This window comes from Dasypus novemcinctus, chromosome 7, assembly GCF_030445035.2.
Source record: "Dasypus novemcinctus isolate mDasNov1 chromosome 7, mDasNov1.1.hap2, whole genome shotgun sequence".
Classification (NCBI taxonomy): Eukaryota; Metazoa; Chordata; class Mammalia; order Cingulata; family Dasypodidae; genus Dasypus; species Dasypus novemcinctus.
Genome location: NC_080679.1, coordinates 24,356,664 through 24,374,802, shown reverse-complemented (window position 1 = coordinate 24,374,802; position 18,139 = coordinate 24,356,664). Strand labels below are relative to the sequence as shown.

At 60.8% G+C, this 18,139-nt stretch overlaps 1 protein-coding gene across 1 annotated transcript in view; it reads left to right on the top strand.

Moving 5' to 3' along the window:
* Positions 1 to 18,139, top strand: part of SPEG (striated muscle enriched protein kinase) — a 56,509-nt gene that overhangs the window by 11,804 nt on the left and 26,566 nt on the right. Inside the window, 6 exon segments of the mRNA XM_058300063.2 lie at positions 740 to 2,040; positions 4,246 to 4,389; positions 5,250 to 5,432; positions 14,693 to 14,868; positions 15,082 to 15,170; positions 15,937 to 16,112. Of these exon segments, the coding sequence (XP_058156046.1) occupies positions 740 to 2,040; positions 4,246 to 4,389; positions 5,250 to 5,432; positions 14,693 to 14,868; positions 15,082 to 15,170; positions 15,937 to 16,112 (2,069 nt within the window).

The following is an 18,139-nucleotide window of genomic DNA, read 5'->3' as shown; positions in this document are numbered from 1 at the left end:
CCTGGGGTACTTCTGTGCTTCTCAGAGGGGCGGGGGTTGGGGTTCCAAGGGCTCAAGGTACCTTCCCCAAGGACAGGTTGATCATAGAGAGTTGGAACCTGAGGATTCTAGCCCCCCACCTCAACACCTCAGCCCTCAGGGACTGCAGCTGCCACCTGCTGTGTCCTATCTGCTGGTGATGGGCTCAGAGGTCCTTATAGGTGCTAGACCGTCACAGGGATGGGGCTTGAGCCTGGTGGAAGAGGCAGCTGCTGTTCTTCTAGGGGCCACTCTGAAGGGGGGTGTCTTGCCAAGGATGGGCAGGGGTGTGGGGGCCAGGTGGGGGGAGGAATGAGTGGGAGGCTGCATTCCTGAAAGGGCCACTCCCCATCCAACCCTCCCTTCTTTCCACTTCATCCTTTGGGTCCAAAGCCTCATTCTTTTCTCTCTCTGATGCTCAGTTCTGTTTCTGCTGTTTCCCAGCTTCTGGGGCTGGAGAGAGGGGACTGGCCAGAGCCCCTGGGGCTAGGGCAACCTGGACCCAGCCTCTAGCCCAGTCTTCACGTGACAGAGCTGGCAGCCTCTCTCCCCAGCACCTGCTCTGGCTGTGCCCTCCTCTCGGGGGGAGGGGGCTGGAGGGTCTGGACCATGTCACCCCAAGCCTGCCCAGCATGCCCCACTGCCCAGTTCCTGTCATGAGCTGAGGATCGAGGAGGGTGCCCCCCTAAATCTTCTACCCCTCTCCATCTTGGTTCTGCAGCAGCGTGCCTCAGAGCGGCCTGCGCAGGGAGGAGCCTGACCCCCAGCCTCAGCCGGCCAGCGAAGCCCCGCGTCGCCCGGCCCTACCACCTCCCTCCAAGTCCGCGCTGCTCCCCCCGCCTTCCCCCCGCGTGGGGAAGCGGCCCCCGCCGGGACCGAGCGCCCAGCCTTCGGCCACCCCCACATCGCCCCACCGGCGCCCTCAGGAGCCGGTGCTGCTCGAGGACACCACCGCGGAAGAGAAGCGAGGGAAAAAGTCCAAGTCATCCGGGCCTTCACTGGCGGGCACAGCGGAGTCCCGGCCCCAGACGCCACTGAGCGAGGCCTCGGGCCGCCTGTCCGCGCTGGGCCGCTCGCCGAGGCTGGTGCGCGCCGGCTCCCGCATCCTGGACAAGCTGCAGTTCTTCGAGGAGCGAAGGCGCAGCCTGGAGCGCAGCGACTCGCCGCCGGCGCCACTGCGGCCCTGGGTGCCCCTGCGCAAGGCCCGCTCGCTGGAGCAGCCCAAGTCGGAGGGCGGCGCGCCGTGGGGCACGCCCGGGGCCTCGCAGGAGGAGCTTCGGGCACAGCCGGGCAGCGTGGCGGAGCGGCGTCGCCTGTTCCAGCAGAAGGCGGCGTCGCTAGACGAGCGCACGCGGCAACGCAGCCCGGCCTCCGACCTCGAGTTGCGCTTCGCCCAGGAGCTGGGCCGCATCCGCCGCTCCACGTCGCGGGAGGAGCTGGTGCGCTCGCACGAGTCCCTGCGCGCCACGCTGCACCGCGCCCCGTCCCCACGCGGGCCCGGCGAGCCCCCGCTCTTCTCCCGGCCCTCGACCCCCAAAACTCCGCGGGCCGAGAGCCCCCCCGTCGCCCAGACGCCCCCTCCGAGCGTCGCGGGGAGACCTGGGGATGAACCCGGGAGGCCCCGGAGCCGCGGGCCGGCAGGCAGGACAGAGCCGGGGGAAGGCCCGCAGCAGGAGGTTAGGCGCCGGGACCAGTTCCCGCTGACCCGGGGCAGAGCCATTCAGGAGTGCCGGAGCCCGGTGCCGCCCCCCGCCCCCGATCTCCCCGAGACCAGGACGAAAGCCCCTCCGGGTCGGAAGCGGGAACCCCCGGCGCAGGCTGTGCGCTTTCTACCCTGGGCCACGCCGGGCCAGGAGGGCGCCGCAGTGCCCCAGACTTTGGAGAAGAACAGGGCGGGGCCTGAGGCCCAGAAGAGGCTGCGCAGAGGGCCGGAGGAGGATGGTCCCTGGGGGGCCTGGGACCGCAGAGTGACCCGCAGTCAGGGCAAAGGTCGCCGGGCCCGGCCCACCTCGCCTGAGCTAGGTAAGGCTGCAAGGAGGGCTAAGATGGTGCTGGGACCTGAAGGTGTGTGTGTCGGGGCGGGGCGCGGTGAGGTGGAGACTGTGCTGTCAAAGCATCCGCTGTGCTCAGGGTTTCTAGGGGCAGTTTTGACTGTTCAATTTGCCAGGGAAGGGGTGGATTCAGGCTCCAGAGTGAGTGGAAGATTGTGCTAGAATCTGCCTGCCGGTGAGGCAGAGCGCGTGCTTGGGTGGAACTTGGGTGAGGCTGAGGTGTGAGCAAAGTCTGGGGCCCAGTGCCTGCAGGAGGTCCCCTGGATCCAGTGGCCTGCTTGGCTGATGGCCAAAGACCAAGCGTGGAGGGAGGCACTTGTGGGAACTGGAGCAACCCCTCCACACTCACACCCCATGATGGGGGAATGCGAGATGCCGGCAGGGCTGCTGAGATCTGACCCAGCCTCCCCAGCTAGCGCCTTCTCTCCTGTCCTGGTGTCCCTGCACCGCTGAGCTGACCGTGGTCCTGACACATACCTACCTTCCCGTGTGATGCCTGGATGCCCCCTGCTACCTCCTGCTCATCTTTCGACTTTCAACTTGGGCCCCATCTCCCAGAGAGAAGCAGAGAAAGGCATCCCTGGCAACTTCCCCTTCCAGCTGCCTCCCAAGGCTAGATGCCTCTACCCACTGCTCCCAGGAGACCCTGCCAGCATTTCTTCATGGCACTTGCCACCCTGTATTTTTATTGTTCATCAAAATTATTTTTCATGGAAGTATTACCACTTCAAAACCTTTAGAGATGATCAGGCCCCTGTCCACCATCCTACTAGCAACCATTATTGCACACAAACAGCCAGACCTTGTGTTATGTTAACTCGTTTAATCTGTATGTCAACTCTGCAAGATGTTGGGTTTTACTAGTTCCATCTTACCACAAAACTAAGGTTCTGAGTGGTTATCTCTATAATTTGTGCAAGGTTAGATAGCAAGAAAGCTGCAGAATTGGGTTTTTGCTGCTCCTCTGACTGCCCACATTGCCCTTTAGTTTTTTTTTAAAGATTTATTGTATTTATTTCCCCCCTCCCCCACTGCCAGTTCCCCCCTCTGTGTCCCTTCGCTGTGTGTTCTTCTGTGTCTGCTTGTCTTCTCATTAGGCAGCTCTGGGAACTGATCCTGGGACCTTCCAGAGTGGGAGCGAGGCAATTACTTTCTTGCACCACCTCAACTCCCTGTTCTGCTATGTCTACTTATTTTCTCTCCTGTGTCTCTTGTTGCATCATCTTGCTGCGCTAACTCTCAGTGTTGGCTGGCACTCCTGCATGGGACAGCTTTCCTGCGCTGGGTGGCATTCCCACGCAGGGGGCCATTCCAGCATGGGCTGGCACTCCGCATGGGCCAGCTTGCCCTTACCAGGAAGCCTCTGGGCATCGAATCCTGGACCTCCTATATAGTAGACAGCAACCCAATTGGTTGAGCCACATCTGTTTCCCACGCTTTAGTTTATAGAATATCAGAACTGGAAAATACCTGCAACAGTGGCATGGTATGGTCTCTATACCAATGTCCTGTGCCATATCCCTTGTACCCATCCTGGTGCCTGGTATTAACTGGTGCCTGGTGCAGGGTTACTGTTTGGTGAATGAAGGAGTCAAAGTCCATCTTCATGAATATTCTCAGACTGCCACAGGACCCACCTGCTCTTCCCTCTTTGAATCCGGTGGCCTCTCACCCACGTCACTAATATGACAGTTCACCCCATGTTGTCCTGTGACACCGCTATCATTGCTTAAGTCTTGGGTAACTATCAGCTCTCCCCTTGGCGTCTTTTTCTCAGCTAGATTGTAAATGCTGGAGGCTTGTAAGCTCTCGTGACCCTCAAAGTACATTGCATGGGACCTGGTGCACCATACCCGGTGACTGATGGATGGCAAGACACGGGGAGCCCACTCCCTGCTGTCCTCCAGAAGCTGACACTCGAATGTGGATGGCGAAGAGCAGCCACGCGAATGTGGGGTCATGGCCACCCTGTCCTGTTTGAGGACTCCTGTCCTGTCTCCCTTTCTCCCCTGTCTCAGGACATTCAGGAAAGAGACCCTTCCTCGACCCTCCTCTTCTGGAAGCCTCTCTCTCTGAGTTTGGCTCCAAAAGCTGTGGGGCTCCCCAGGCCCCCTCTCCCCCTGGGTTATCCCCACAGAGGCCGTGCGCCCTAACCCTGTCACCTGTGTCTCCACAGAGTCTTCCGATGACTCCTATGTGTCAGCTGGAGAAGAGCCCCTGGAGGCCCCCGTGTTTGAGATCCCGCTGCAGAAAGTGGTAGCAGCACCAGGGGCGGACGTGCTGCTCAAGTGCATCGTCACCGCCAACCCCCCGCCCCAAGGTGAGTGTGAACTGGGGCCAGGCTGGGGCCGAGGGTGGGGGTGGGGGCATGTGACACGGGAGGGAGAGCTTTACCCCTGTTTCTCCCAGCGGCCTCTGAAGGCAGGGCAGGGGAGGGGGGGAGATGGCCCTGACTCCTGGGTGTGTGTCAGGGAGATTTCTCCAAGTCCATGGAGAGAGGGGAGGGCAGGCCTGGGCTTCATGGAGGAGGGAAAGTCCTTGGAATTCCCTAGGGTCAGGGGGGTGGGGGGTATATGGGGACCTCTTATATGTATTTTTTTTAAAAAGATTTATTTATTTATTTCTCTCCCCTTCCCCACCCCCACCCCCATTGTCTGTTCTCTGTGTCTATTTGCTGCGTCTTCTTTGTCCGCTTCTGTTGTTGTCAGCGGCACGGGAATCTGTGTTTCTTTTTGTTGTGTCATCTTGCTGTGTCAGCTCTCTGTGTGTGCAGCGCCATTCGTGGGCAGGCTGCACTTTCTTTCATGCTGGGCGGCTCTCCTTACGGGTGCACTCCCTGAGTGTGGGGCTCCCCTACGCGGGGGACACCCCTGCATGTCACGGCATTCCTTGCACACATCAGTGCTGCGCATGGGCCAGCTCCACACAGATCAAGGAGGCCCGGGGTTTGAACCGCGGACCTCCCATGTGGTAGACGGACGCCCTAACCACTGGGCCAAGTCTGCCGCCTTTATATGTATTTTTTAATGTAACATTAAAAAAAAAATAGAGGAAAAAAAAGAATTCGGTAGGGTCTAGGGTCAGGAGGGAGTGGGTTGAGCTCCTGTGTGGTGAGCTGCGAGAGCGAAGATGGTCCCTGATGGGCCGTGGTAAGCTGGTTCTGCCCCTGCCTTCCCGCAGTGTCCTGGCAGAAGGACGGGTCAGCGCTGCGGAGCGACAGCCGCCTTCTCATCCGGGCTGAAGGCGAGCGGCATACCCTGCTGCTCAGGGAGGCCCGGGCGGCCGATGCCGGGAGCTATGTGGCCACCGCCACCAATGAGCTGGGCCAGGCCAGCTGTGCTGCCACCCTGGCCGTGAGACCAGGTAGGGAGCCCATCGAACCTGGGGTATGGTCAAGGTGAGCAGTGACCCTCCCCAGGTGGTCCTGAGGCCATGTGCCCCCCCACCCCTAGGCTGCTTCCCCACCACAGCCCAGAGCTCCGCTCTCAACCTAGGTGCACCGTCGGTGCGTTGGCTGCTCTGGTGAAAGCACCTTCACTTCCCGAGGCAGGCATCAGGCTGGCCAATTCGTGAAGTCAGTGAAATTTGCTTTAGGCGTCCTCTAAATGCCATTCTCTCGAGGCCCTTCCCTGAACAGGGTCCCATAGGGAAAGCAGATTGTCCTTGAGTCTCTGGGCAAAAGAACCTGCCAGCACTGAGGACTTCAGAGCCACTGGGAGCCTTCTGAGGTCATTTCCTCTGTAGCAGAGGCCCACACAGTGAGAAGGCATGCTTTCGAGTGCCACAACACTGCCCCTGCTCCTTCTCCTGGACTCAGAACTTTAAAGAGGGCACAGCTGGGAGCAACCCTGGGGAGAAGGCAGTTGCCGAGGCTGCCTTGTTTTCTATTTTTACGAAAGCCCTTACTTGGTGTCAGACGGCTTCCTCTGGGTTTAGGCCCAGTTTCTCTCTGGTTCAGGCAGGCTGGACCAGTATCAGCAGGCACGGCCAGTTCAACCCATTCAGCCTGCTGGAGCTGGCAGCATGCCGGATCCTGGGCAGGGGTGGGGGAAGGTGGGGTGGGCAGAGAGGGCTCCGGAAGGAAAGACTCAGACTCACGCCTCAAGGAACAACGGTTGGGTCACCACATCTGGATCAGAGGACAGATTTAATCCTGTGCCCAGAACAGTCTAGCAGTCGATCAGCGTTCTGGGATGTCAGCGCCGAGAGACCTCAGGGGAGCAAGCCTTCCTGGAGAAGCAGAGCCTTTCTCTGGGCCCTGAAGGAGTCTGGGATTTAGACCGGCAGGGGGAGGGGCAGCACAAGCCCGGAGAGGGAACTGGCACAAACTGTTCTGTCCCTCTCTTTTGCTAAGAGCCGCAGAAGACAAGATGACAGAGCCTGTCTGCTGTGGTTCCTTCACGGTTAGGGAGCCTATTGGAGTGCCCGTCCTAAATTAGACCCTTCTGGAGGCACCCAGGGGGCTTTGAGGAGCTGGCGGGTCTTTAACTTCCTTAGCTTCCCTCACTCTCCAGGGGCCCGTGTTCTGGACCCTCTCCTTCCCACCCCGCCCCCCGCTGAGTCACGTGCCCCCTCTGCCTCACGCTTCCGTCCTTCCATCACCTCTGGGATCTGGCCTCTGACTCAGCTCCCAGCTCCCCTTAGGGGGCCCAGGCCTGCTTCCAGGGCTCGGGTCAATACCTGGCTGGGGCTGAGGCTTGGCAAGGGGTAGGCTGGGGGCGGCTGCCCCCATGCTGGCTGCAGACCATTTGGGAGCCTTTTAAGGCTGGGAAGGAAGCTTGGGACAAGGCAGCTGTTGGCCCTTGACTGGAGGGGGGGGTCTGTGTTTGCCACGCGGAACCTCCCTGCGCTTGTTTCTTCACTCGTAAACCAGAGATAATTACACCATCCTCACGGGTGAAAGCAACTGCGAACAAGCTTCATGAACTGTGAAGTGGTAGGCAAATGTTAGTTGTTAGTGTTATTAAGGGGTGACGGCGTACACACCAGCTCAGGTATCCACGAGCCCCCTTTTTCTGCTCTGCTCTTTCTTCTGTTCCTTGGGGACACTGTGACTGCCCTTCTCCAGGCCCGCATTCTCCAGCCCCTCCATATTTCCCAGCCCTTGGGTCCTCTCCTGGTACAGTGGCAAGAGTGTAGCCCCCAGCAGCTCGGCCAGCTTGAGGGCGGCCACGTGGGTCCAGGCTCAGCTTCGGCTCTCTGTGGAGGAAGCAGACTTCCTTACCCTACAAGGCACTGTTTGGCCCAGAGTGGCTGGACGGAGGCCAGGGGACCCGGAGTGCAGCGGGACTGGGTGGAACCAGTGGGTGGCATGGACATTTGGCAAGGGAGGGGGTCCCAGGCCAGCATCTGCAGGGGGCGGGGGGAAGGGCAGGGCTAGGAAAGGGTGTCAGCAGTGTGCATGGGTGGGGTGGGTGGGGTGGGGTGAGGGGCAGGGCAAGGGAGGGCGTATATGGAGTCTGGTAGATGAGGCCTGTGTGGCGTGGCCTCCCTTCCTCGTTCCTCGCTCTGCTGGTGCCGTGGTAGCCAGGGCTGGCTGCCCAGTGCCCTCTTGGGGTGTCCACCCCAGCAGGGCATGCTTTTGAGAGCCCACAGATCTCAGTTCCTGATTGGGAATCACAGTAACCAGGGACAGGGACACCGGGGAGTCTGGGGGGTGGGGTGTGTGCGCACCAGCTCCGGCAGCCCCACCCCAGCCCTCCGTGCCCCTGACCCCTCTCCACTCCACCGAGTGACTCCGCTCAGACCACAGCCATGTGTTGGGGCCAGTGGCTGGGGAGTGTGACAAGTGTGCTTAACAGAAGCCTCGGCTGCTGCCCGCATCCATCACACATGTGTTTATTGAGTGCTGCCTGGGTGCCACGTGCCACATCTCTCTAAACACGTCCTTCTGTTTGGAGAGTGCCACATGCTTTTTTTTTTTTAAGATTTATTTATTTATTTATTTCTCTTCCCTTCCCCACCCCCACCTGGTTGTCTCTTCTCTGTGTCTATTTGCTGCATCTTTGTCCGCTTCTGTTGTCGTCAGCGGCACAGGAATCTGTGTTTCTTTTTGTTGCGTCATCTAGTTGTGTCAGCTTTCCGTGTGTGTGGCACCACTCCTGGACAGGCTGCACTTTCTTTCGTGCTGAGCGGCTCTCCTTTTGGAGTGCACTCCCTGTGCGTGGGGCTCCCCTACGCGGTGGGCACCCCTGCGTGGCAGGGGACTCGCGGTGGACACCCCTGCGTGGCACGGCATTCCTTGCACGCATCAGCACTGCGCATGGGCCAGCTCCACACGGGTCAAGGAGGCCCCGGGTTTGAACCACGGACCTCCCATGTGGTAGGCGGACGCCCTAACCACTGGGCCAAGTTTGCCGCCTGCCACATGCTTTTTCCAAACCCGTTCACATCTCTTGCTTTACTTAAGCTATGTCGTGCCACGTACATCCCTGGGAGGGACATGCAGGAGGTGGCAATATTCCCATTTTGCAGACAGGAAAGCAGAAATGTGCGGAGCGAAGTGACCTCGAGCTGGGACACAACCAGCAGCCTTTATGGAACATCTATCACCTGCCCCAGGGTACTATATGCACATGTGGTTCTGGGGTAGCAGAGGTCCCCAGGCAGGAAACAAACGTCCTGCGGGTGGAAGAGCAGAATAACAGGGACGGCCCACCTACTGTGTGCTTCCCACACCCCTGGCCCTGTGTTGACCGGGTTCCCACACTGCACCCAGCCCTGGGAGGCAGCTTCCCTTACTGTGCCCGTGCTGCAGATGAGGAACCGGGGCCTCGGAAAGCCTTGGCCACTTGTTCCTGAGCAACGCTGGTCTGTCTTTCCGTGATGATAGAAATATTCTCTATGTGCATGGTCCCACGTGGGGGCTAGTTAACCACGTGTGGCTCCTGCACCCTCGAAAGGCGATTCCTTTCATTTTAATAAGAGTATATTTAGTCTCAGGGGGCTGGTGGCTCCTGGTCGGAATGCCCAGCTCTAGGAGCCAGGGCCAGTTGAAGGCAGAGCCCCTGTTGGAAGCCTGAGTCAGCCCAGCCCACGCTCCTAACCCCTGCACTCTGTCCCCATTCTGCTACCCTAGGGGATTCAGGTAGAGTTGTGCTCACGTGACCCCTGACTCCGTCTGTGTGTGGGGGGGCGGGTTGGGGGTTTTTTCTCCTTGTGGTCCTTGTTTGTTTCTTTTCATGCCTGGCGGGGGCTCCCTCGGCCCCACCCCCCACAGGCTCTGGTCAGCAGGAGGGGCATGTGGAAGGCTCCACGCACCTTGCCTCCCTCCCTCGGCCTTCGGTCTTCCTCTCCAGCTCCGGTCTCATTCATTTGAGTCCAGAGTTCTAGCATTTGCTAGCTAGTCCTTGGCCTGGTTGCTTTGCTTCCGTGGGATTTCTCATCTGCAAAGCAAGGACGGTCATTGGCCCTGGGCTACTTCCGCCCTAAGATTTGTGAGGATCTGTGGGGATGACGCCTGCGACTTAGCGGAGGAAATCAGCCGTGTCACGAAGGAAGAGGCTGTTTACTGGGGCCTGTGAAGCCAAGAAAAGGAAGGAAGTCATGGCCCCAGCGTGTGTCCCCTCTTCTCCCCGTGCCATCCCCGTGTTGGCTGCTGCCTGGCTTGGGGTTCTCTCTGGCGATTACAATAGTTCCCCAGGGAGGGAGCCTCAGCAGCCGCAGGGTGTGGGCTGTACATCCCTGAGCGGGGTTTGGACAATTCCTGAACATCAGTAGGCCCTGACCACAGGTCAGCCCTCCTTCCCCACTCCAGCCCTCCAGAAGCGGGTCTGCCTCCTGGAATCATCTTCCCGGGACTGTGACCTCAGAATGGGGCTTGGAGAAGAGAAACCCCATTTCCTATGGGTGCAAATGCTTTCTCCAACATGGAGCAACCCAGGATAATCACATGAAAGAAATTAAACACTTCTGTGGCCAGGCCAAGCTGCCCAGGTGAAATTCTCTCTAATTCCTTGTGCATTTAAACCGAAACTAGAACATAGTCCTCACAGCCATTCTTTTCCAAGGAGAGATACTCATGACAGCACCCTGTGGAAATCCCACCTCCTGGCTAGCCTGGGCCCTCTTTGGTCCTCGCCTCCCTGGTGGAATCATCGCAGCAGACCTTGAAGAATTTGCCCATAGAGAAGCTGCAGTGCCTGTGCAGAGCAGTTGCGGGCTGCCAGGTCCCAAGTACATGCTTCCAAGCTCCTTCCCTTAAGGGGCTTCCCTTTGCCTTTTCCACTGTGGATTGATAGGGCCAGAGGGTCCTGAGAGCTGACGGTTACCCGAGGGTGGCCAGGCAGTGGGAAGCACCTGCTCTAACATTCCTATGCCCCCTTCTTCCTTCTTCACCCAGTTCTGTAGCCAGACAGACCGAGCTACAGATCTCTGCACATATGTGTGTGTGCATGCACACACGTGCTTTTCTGGCCTCTGAACATTTGCTCATGCAGCTTCCTCTGCCTGGAATGCTTTTCCACTTGTCCTTTCTAAATGAGTCTGTACTTCCAGTGCCAGTACCACCTCGTCCCTCGACTTCCCTCTCCTCCCCTGCTCTCTGCACTCCCCTGGCCCTTGCTGGCTCCTCTCTTAAGGCGTAATCCTTCCTACCTGCTCCTCTGGTCATTTGTGTATCGGGCCAGTCTTCCCTACTAACCAGAAGGCCCTTGAGGACCCGACACTGTCTCCCTCCTCCTTAGCCCTCGTGGCCAAACCTTGAGGTACACCTGGACCGTAGGGGAAAGTGGGTGCCTGGAGAGCCCCGTGACTTTCCAGGTGTTGCAGCAAGCCTTGCACAGTGGCCGGGGAGACACTCAGCTGCAAAGGGTAGTGAGGATCTGCCTGAGAGTGCAGGCTGGGGTGACGGAGGAGACCTTGGCCTCCATGTGCAATGCCCTGACCAGCATCCATCAGCATGACCTTGCGACTGTGTTAGAAATGCAGATGACCGGGCCCTATACCTACTGAATCAGAAACTCTTGAGTGGGGCCCAGCGACTGCTTACAGGAGCCCTCCAGGTGCTTCCAATGCAGGCCACAATTTGCCAACCACTGGCCCAGAGCTGGGGTGCCTTGCTCTAGATGGAAGGCTGCATGGGACCACGGGAAGCACATGGGCTGCGGAGTGAGACAAGCTAGACTCAAACTTTTGCTCTGAAATGTAAGGGCAAAGTGACCCGGGGTGAGATGGGACCCAACGATACAACCTCAGGCTTGTCCTTCTCCCACGAGGATCGGCAGTGGTCCAGACACCTCTGTGTGCCTAAGAATCCCCTGGGAATCTCTCTAAGGATGCAGTTTCCTGACCCTGGTTTCAGGAACTCTAATTCTGAAGATTGGACTAAGGCCCAGGAATCTGTATTTTTCTCTCTCCCCTTCCCCTCCTCTGTTGTCTGCTCTCTGTGTCCATTTGCTGTGTGTTCTTCTGTGATTACTTCTATCCTTATCAGTGGCACCAGGAATCTGTGTTTCTTTTTGTTGCGTTGTCTTGCTGTGTCAGCTCTCCATGTGTGCGGCATCATTCTTGGGCAGGCTCTGGGCGGCTCTCCTTATAGGGCGCACTCCTTGTGCGTGGGGCTCCCCTATGCGGGGGACACCCCTGTGTGGCAGGGCACTCCTTGGGCACATCAGCCCTGCGCTCCGCATGGGTCAGGGAGGCCTGGGGTTTGAACCGTGGATCTCCCATGTGGTAGGTGGACACCCTATCCATTGGGCCAAGTCGACTTCCCAGGAATCTGTATTTTTAATCCACTCCCCGTGATCTGGTGTGGGTCATTCGAGGAGCATCCTGAGAACCTGGCATAGAGTGGTTTGCATGACGCCTTTCACACCGTCGACGCCAGTGGCTGCGGCTCTGTCACGACGCGCTGGGGCGTTAGGAACTGCACCAGCTGGGTGCAGTCTGGAGAGGGTGGATTCCCCGACGTGTGGGTCCCCAACACCTGGATTTTAAGGACGTGCGTTTGACCTGGGAGCAGTGTTGAAAGGGCAGGCTGGGCGATGGCTCGTGGGGCTGGGGGTCAGTGTGAAGGAGCCGGGCTCACGTGGTGGCTGGTTGAGAGCTGCCTGTATGTCTGTGCATCTTTATTTAGGAGGGCTCCTGCTCCCCCTCCCTGGCCCACGGAACTCCGTGTTCCACGCTAAGAGCTGGGCTGGAGCAGGGTGAGGATGTCAGGGACCTGCTGCAAAAGTGGTTCTGCTGGTGGGGCAGTGAAGGGTGACCTCAGGAGTACAAGAGCCCGGCCGAGCCCATGACAGGGACCCTCCATCAGCCTTGTCCACACAGTTTTTTGGGGGTTTGGAGGGATGGAGGCTGCTGCCTTGTCTCTGCAGAGGTCTAGCCACATCCCTCCCTTCTGAGGCACCTGAGGACGCCACCCCCTTGGCGGCTGTTGATCCAGGGTGCTGTCCCCCCAGCCACCACCAGGGGTCTCTGCGGCTCGCGGCAAGCCTGCCAGTCCAGCTTTAACCTACCTGAGCCCATGAGCCTCCTCAGCACTCCCCAGCCTGGAGGTGACCCCGAGCAGGGGAGAGGGGCGCCCGCCTCCAAGGGCCACGCCGGTGACCTCAGTGTCTCACCAAGTGCCCTTCTGACTTCCCTCTCCTCCCCCACGCCAAGACAGCTAGTCTGAGTGGTGGCCCCCCCCCGGCCCGGCCCCCGCCTGGCCCCCACTCTTCCTTCTGTGCTGGCAATGCTGGCAAAGCTGGGAAACACAGGTCAGAGCTTGGGAATGTGGCCCTGGGCGGTGATGGGAGTGACAGGAGGAGGGAGAAGGGCACGTGACCTCTCCTCAGCCCCTCCCCTTCTCTATTTCCAAGACCCTTTTCCGACCCAAATCCATACTGGTGCTAGTTAGGGTCGTTTGGGGGAAGCCGCCCCCACCCTTCTGACTGTTGGCCCTGCTCGGGGCTGATGGGATGAGGGACAAGTTGCCAACAGGTGCCCCTGGCAGGGCCTGTAGGAGCACTGGGTGCAGGCCCAGTGCCCTGGGGCAGCTGCTGGGCCGTACGAGGGAGGCAGGGGTGGGATTCTGGGCCCCACGAGGTGGCGGGAGCATCTCCCAGAAAGAGTTCAAGGTCCTGCTGGTCCTCTGATCCCAACCTGGGATTAAACAGGGTGTGACCTGGCTCGTGTGCTGGAGGCGCCTCTGTTCGTCCCAGGAGGGGGTCTTGGTGGCTCGATCAGGGAAGGGACATCACAGGGACCGTTTGCCATGGGTTCCTCCCTGGGAGCGACATTGACTCTTCACAGGTCAGGGCGTCTAGAAAGCCTCCGTGCAGTGCTGCCCGCCCCCTGCTCCTGGGGACCGAGGCCCCTGCTCCTTGAGAGGGGGCGCCATGGAAGGGGCTTGATCTTGTCATGGTCCAGAAGCTGTAAGAAGAGAAAAGGCAGATCCCGCTGCTCGGGAAGGAGCGAGCGAGGTGGCTAAATACAGCAGGCTGCACTCCGCCCCTCCCCTCTCCTCCCCCTCTGCCCGGGGCCCAGGCTGCCTGTGGTCTCAGCAGGCACCACCTTCCCCGCCAGCAGCCTGCCCGCCTGCCACCCGGCCTCGCGCTGGCCAGCCCCCACCTCTGCCTTCCCCCTCCCCAGGGCCCCTCTTGGGCCGCGGAGTCGGCAGGGTCAGCCGAGGGAGTGAGCGGGGCCGGGCAGGAGGGGGGCTGCTCCCTGGGGAGCTGGGACGGGGTGGGCAGTGGGCAAGCAGCAGGAGGGCCTGGTGCCAGGGCAGAGCCTTCAGAGCAGGCGCAGGCTGGGATCCGTGTGCAGAGTCGGGGTGAGTTGGGGTGCAGCCCTGCTGGGGGCTGGGCCACCGGGTTTGGGGTGGGGGAACCAGGAGGAGGGGCCGGGGGCTGTGGCAGATTCATGTCTGTATTTGGCAGTCGGATAGGAGCCAGGTCGGCGAAGCTGGGCCCCTGGCCAGTTGCAGGGGGAGGGTATTAGGGCCCAGGGGACACCCCTCCCACCAGAAACCGGTGCCCCCCTCCTTTTCCCCAGGCCAAGCTGCCCTTCTCTGTGGATGACTCAAACTCAGCTTTCATGTCCCCCGAGCATTTTGGGGTCCAGGCGCTAGAGCTGGGGCCAACAGGTGCCCCTGGGGTATCTGGGGCAGGAAGCTGAGAAGGGAGAGGGGGAAGGGCAGCTGGGCAGCGCTGCCTGGCTGGCCCTGGCCCTGCGGTCAGGATGGGTTGATCTGCACCAGGCCCCGCTCACTCGAGAAAGCGTGTCCTGGTTGTGCCACTCTGGGGTCCTAGAGAGGGAACCGCCCGCAGCTGGTAGTTGGGCCCCTCATCTGTGTCAGGAATGTGGGTTCCCTGCTCCCTTGGAATTCCCGGTCTCCCACAAGGTCCAGGACGCCTGAATCGTTTGTCCCAGGCCATTCCCTCCAGTTTCCCCAGCCAGCGGTATCAGGAGGGTCAGCGTTGGGGAGTCTGTAGCAGAGAAAGACTTAGGGGTTCAGGAGAGGACACACAGCAAGCCAGTGGGAGCCCTGGGAGGTGATGCCAGGGCAAACCTGGGCTCTGTGGAGCATTGCAGACCTTATCAGACCCTTGCCCGGAGGTGCTCGATCCACCATCTGTCTCTGCACTCTTCTGACCCTGGCATCTCTCTCTGTGCCACGTCTCTCCTTGTTTCTCCTCCAGGTGGGTCCACCTCTCCTTTCAGCAGCCCCATCACCTCTGACGAGGAGTACCTGAGCCCCCCTGAGGAGTTCCCGGAACCTGGGGAGACCTGGCCCCGAACCCCCACCATGAAGCTCAGTCCCAGCCAGAACCGCCGCGCCTCTGACACTGGCTCCAAGGCACCCCCAACCTTCAAGGTCAGAGCCCCTGAGGCCAGCTCCCAGCCCCTGTCTCCTGGGTACCCCCGTTCCCTTGTGTGCCCCAGCACCTCCTCGAGCTTTGCCCATTAGCCCTTTTATGCAGAGCTGGCCTCCGTCATGCTGGGTGTGGGAGAGGCCTCTGTCCCAGATCTCGCGCCCCGAGTCTGTGCCCTCACTGTCTTCCCTGGCACTTTGGGGGTCCCCCTTCAGGTCTCACTTATGGATCAGTCAGTCAGAGAAGGCCAAGATGTCACCATGAGCATCCGCGTCCAGGGGGAGCCCAAGCCCGTGGTCTCCTGGTGAGTACCAGCTGCTCCCCACCACCCGCCCGCGCCCCTCCGTGGACTTGCCCGTGATCTGCGCAGGGGCGGGCGGCTCTCGCCCCACGTGCCCCTGCCCCTTGCCCTGGCGTTCGAAGCTCCTTCAGCAGCCCCTCCGCCCCCTCTCTCTTCTCCTCTCTGCTCCCGTGGGGTGCCCTGCCAGGAGTCCTCTCACTCCTGGAGAAGCATCCCCCAGCCCCCGTCTGGAGCACAGAGCTGGGCGCAGTCGGAACCATTTGTTTCCGAGCTGCCCAGAGCTCACGGCGGGTCTCAGCTGCAGGGCCTCGCGCGGCCCACGTGCCTGGAGCAGCGGTTACTTGGCTCGTGTTTTTTTTTATTGATTTGGGTTCTATTTTTCATTTTTAATTGATTGGTTCTCAACGTGATTTCTTTCCCATCGTCAGTTATTCCATACCCCTTTTGGGGAATAGGAAAGCTATTTGTCAGTTATAAACAAAAAGAACTCACACATGAGGAAATGGGAGAGCTGCCGAAGGCTAAGTAGCACGGTCCTCCTCTGGTCCCTGGGGTTTGAAACACCAGAACTCCAGGTGGCAGAAAAGGTCTGGAAGTTCCTGGAGAGGGGGTTGGCAGAGCTGGAAACCTAGCCCCGTGGCCACAGGCACCCATGGTCAGAACGGGACAGGTGTGGGAAGTGGGTGCACGGCACGGCGGAGGAGAGGCCTGCACGCGCAGGTCGGGGCCCTGGGCCCCAGACTGATGTTCCCGCGCCCCCCCCCCACAGGCTGAGGAACCGGCAGCCTGTGCGCCCTGACCAGCGGCGCTTCGCCGAGGAGGCCGAGGGTGGGCTGTGCCGCCTGCGGATCCTGGCGGCCGAGCGGGGCGACGCCGGCTTCTACACGTGCAAAGCGGTCAATGAGTACGGTGCTCGGCAGTGTGAGGCCCGCCTGGAGGTCCGAGGTAAGTACCTTCCGCTCCCCACACACTCGCCCCCCGGCCCTGCCCCCTCCCCCGTCTCCACCGCCAACTCAGGCACCCAGGGTGCCAGAGCAAGGAGGGTCTTCGTGGTTCCCAAATCTAGCTCCTCGTATGGCCATTGCGTCACCCAAGGCCCAGGGAAGGGAAGTGGCTTGCCCAGGGCCACGCTGCAGATTGCTCAGTGCTCAGCTCACTGCACAGTACTGCCTTCCCTCTGCTCAGTCACACCTGCCCCCACATCAGCCAGAGACCCTGCTTGCTGCCGCTGGCCATCCCCCCTCCACATGTTGCCCTCCCTGCTCTTCCCCAGCCCCGTAGGTGTGCAGGACCCCCGCTCACATCTGCTCCCCCTCCTTTTGTCCTCTCCCCACCCATTGCTGTGCTGTTGTGGTTGGGTTGGGGGCAGTGAGGAGATTCTGGGGACTGGACCCGTTCGGAGGGGCCCTTGGGACGACTGGGAATGGAGAGCATTTCAGGGGCCCCAGTGGTGCCAGGTGGGCAGAGCGGTGAACTGTGGGGAGGGCTGGGCCCCAGCAGCCGGGACGTAGGGGCAGCTAGCAAGGCTGCCTTCCAGGGGCTGCTGGATTTTTCTCCCAAGGGGTGGCCGTTTGCCCTTCCCTGTGGGTGGCTCAGGGCCTGGGGCCCCTCCTTGGTTCCGTGCTCAGCCTTCGCCCAGCTAGGCCCCCCACGATGCTCAGTCCCTTCAAGCCTGGCAGAGCCTAGCTCTGGGCGCCTCCCCGGAAGTGCCTGGGAGCCTGCTGGAGGCCAGGGCCTAGCCGGGGTGATCCCCTCTACCGAGCCCCACCTAGAACACCTGCCTCAGTGCCCTGCCCTGTGCGCCCAGCCCTGTGGCTGGCCCTCCTCGGCTCTCGGTCACTTCAGCCCTGCCCCCAGCCCCCATGCCCAGGCCTGCTCCTTGCCCTCCGGGGTCTGACTCTGCCCCGCTTCTCCGCGTAAACCTGTGTCTTGGCGCTTCTCTCTCTTGGGGGTGCTCTCTGACGTCCCCCAGGCTTCGGAGAGGTTCCCGACGCCTGAGAGAGCCTCTTCCCTGGTTAGCCAGGGCCTCTGCCTGCCCCGGGACACCAGGGACCTGGCCTCTGGCTGCTCCCCTCGTCCCCCGCCCCAGGGCTGTTCCTGGGGGGCCCGAGAGCGGCAGTGCCACCCTGGCGGTTTTGGAGGCCGCTCTCCACTTAGAGGGGCCCTAGCCAGGTGCGCGTGCCTGTGCGTGCGTGTGTGCTGCACTAACCTGCCGCTTGCTGACTGAGGTTTTTGTCTGTACACAGGCGAGTGAGCTCAGGGGGCCGCCTGCGCTCCCCCCGCTACCCTCCGAGCCGCGCCCCTGTCTCAGGCACCTCTCGGACCTCGCTGTGTTTCACTGCCTCCTGCCCACAGACCCAGCCGGCCAGCCGGCCCGGAACCCGTCCCAGCCTCCCCGCCCCTGCCCCCCCTCCCAGCACCCTGGGATAGCCCCCGGGCCCCTGTGGGCCGTCCCTGCCTAATGGACATGTGGCTCGGCCGCCCGGGGGCCCCCAGATGGACTGAGTGCCGAGGAGGGGTAGCCATGAGGGGTATTGAGACCCCACCCCCAGTCTCTTCCCCCCCCAGAGGAGTACGGAACGAGCGCATGTGCTACTGCTGCTACAGGCCACTGTCTGTCTATCCGTTTGTCTGTCTGTATGTCTGTGACAGTCAGGGCGAGACGCCCCATAGCCGTGTGGGATGTGAGACAGAGGGCACCAGGGCATGGCATCTGCAGGATGGAGGGGCCCAGGGGGCTGCTGACAAGGGCCTTATGGGGAGGGGCAGGGCACAGAACATTCCAGAGATGAGTTTCCAATGGCACAACACTTTATTCCACGAGAGGCCGAAAGCCAGAAGACCCTGGGCCCCGGGCTGAAAGCCAGAAGACCCTGGGCCCCGGGCTGATGAAAGGGCCGGGCCGAGCACTCTCCCGGGCTGCAGGGAACAGGCCCTGGGCAGGTTTAGGCCCCGGTTTGGTCTCCCTCCTT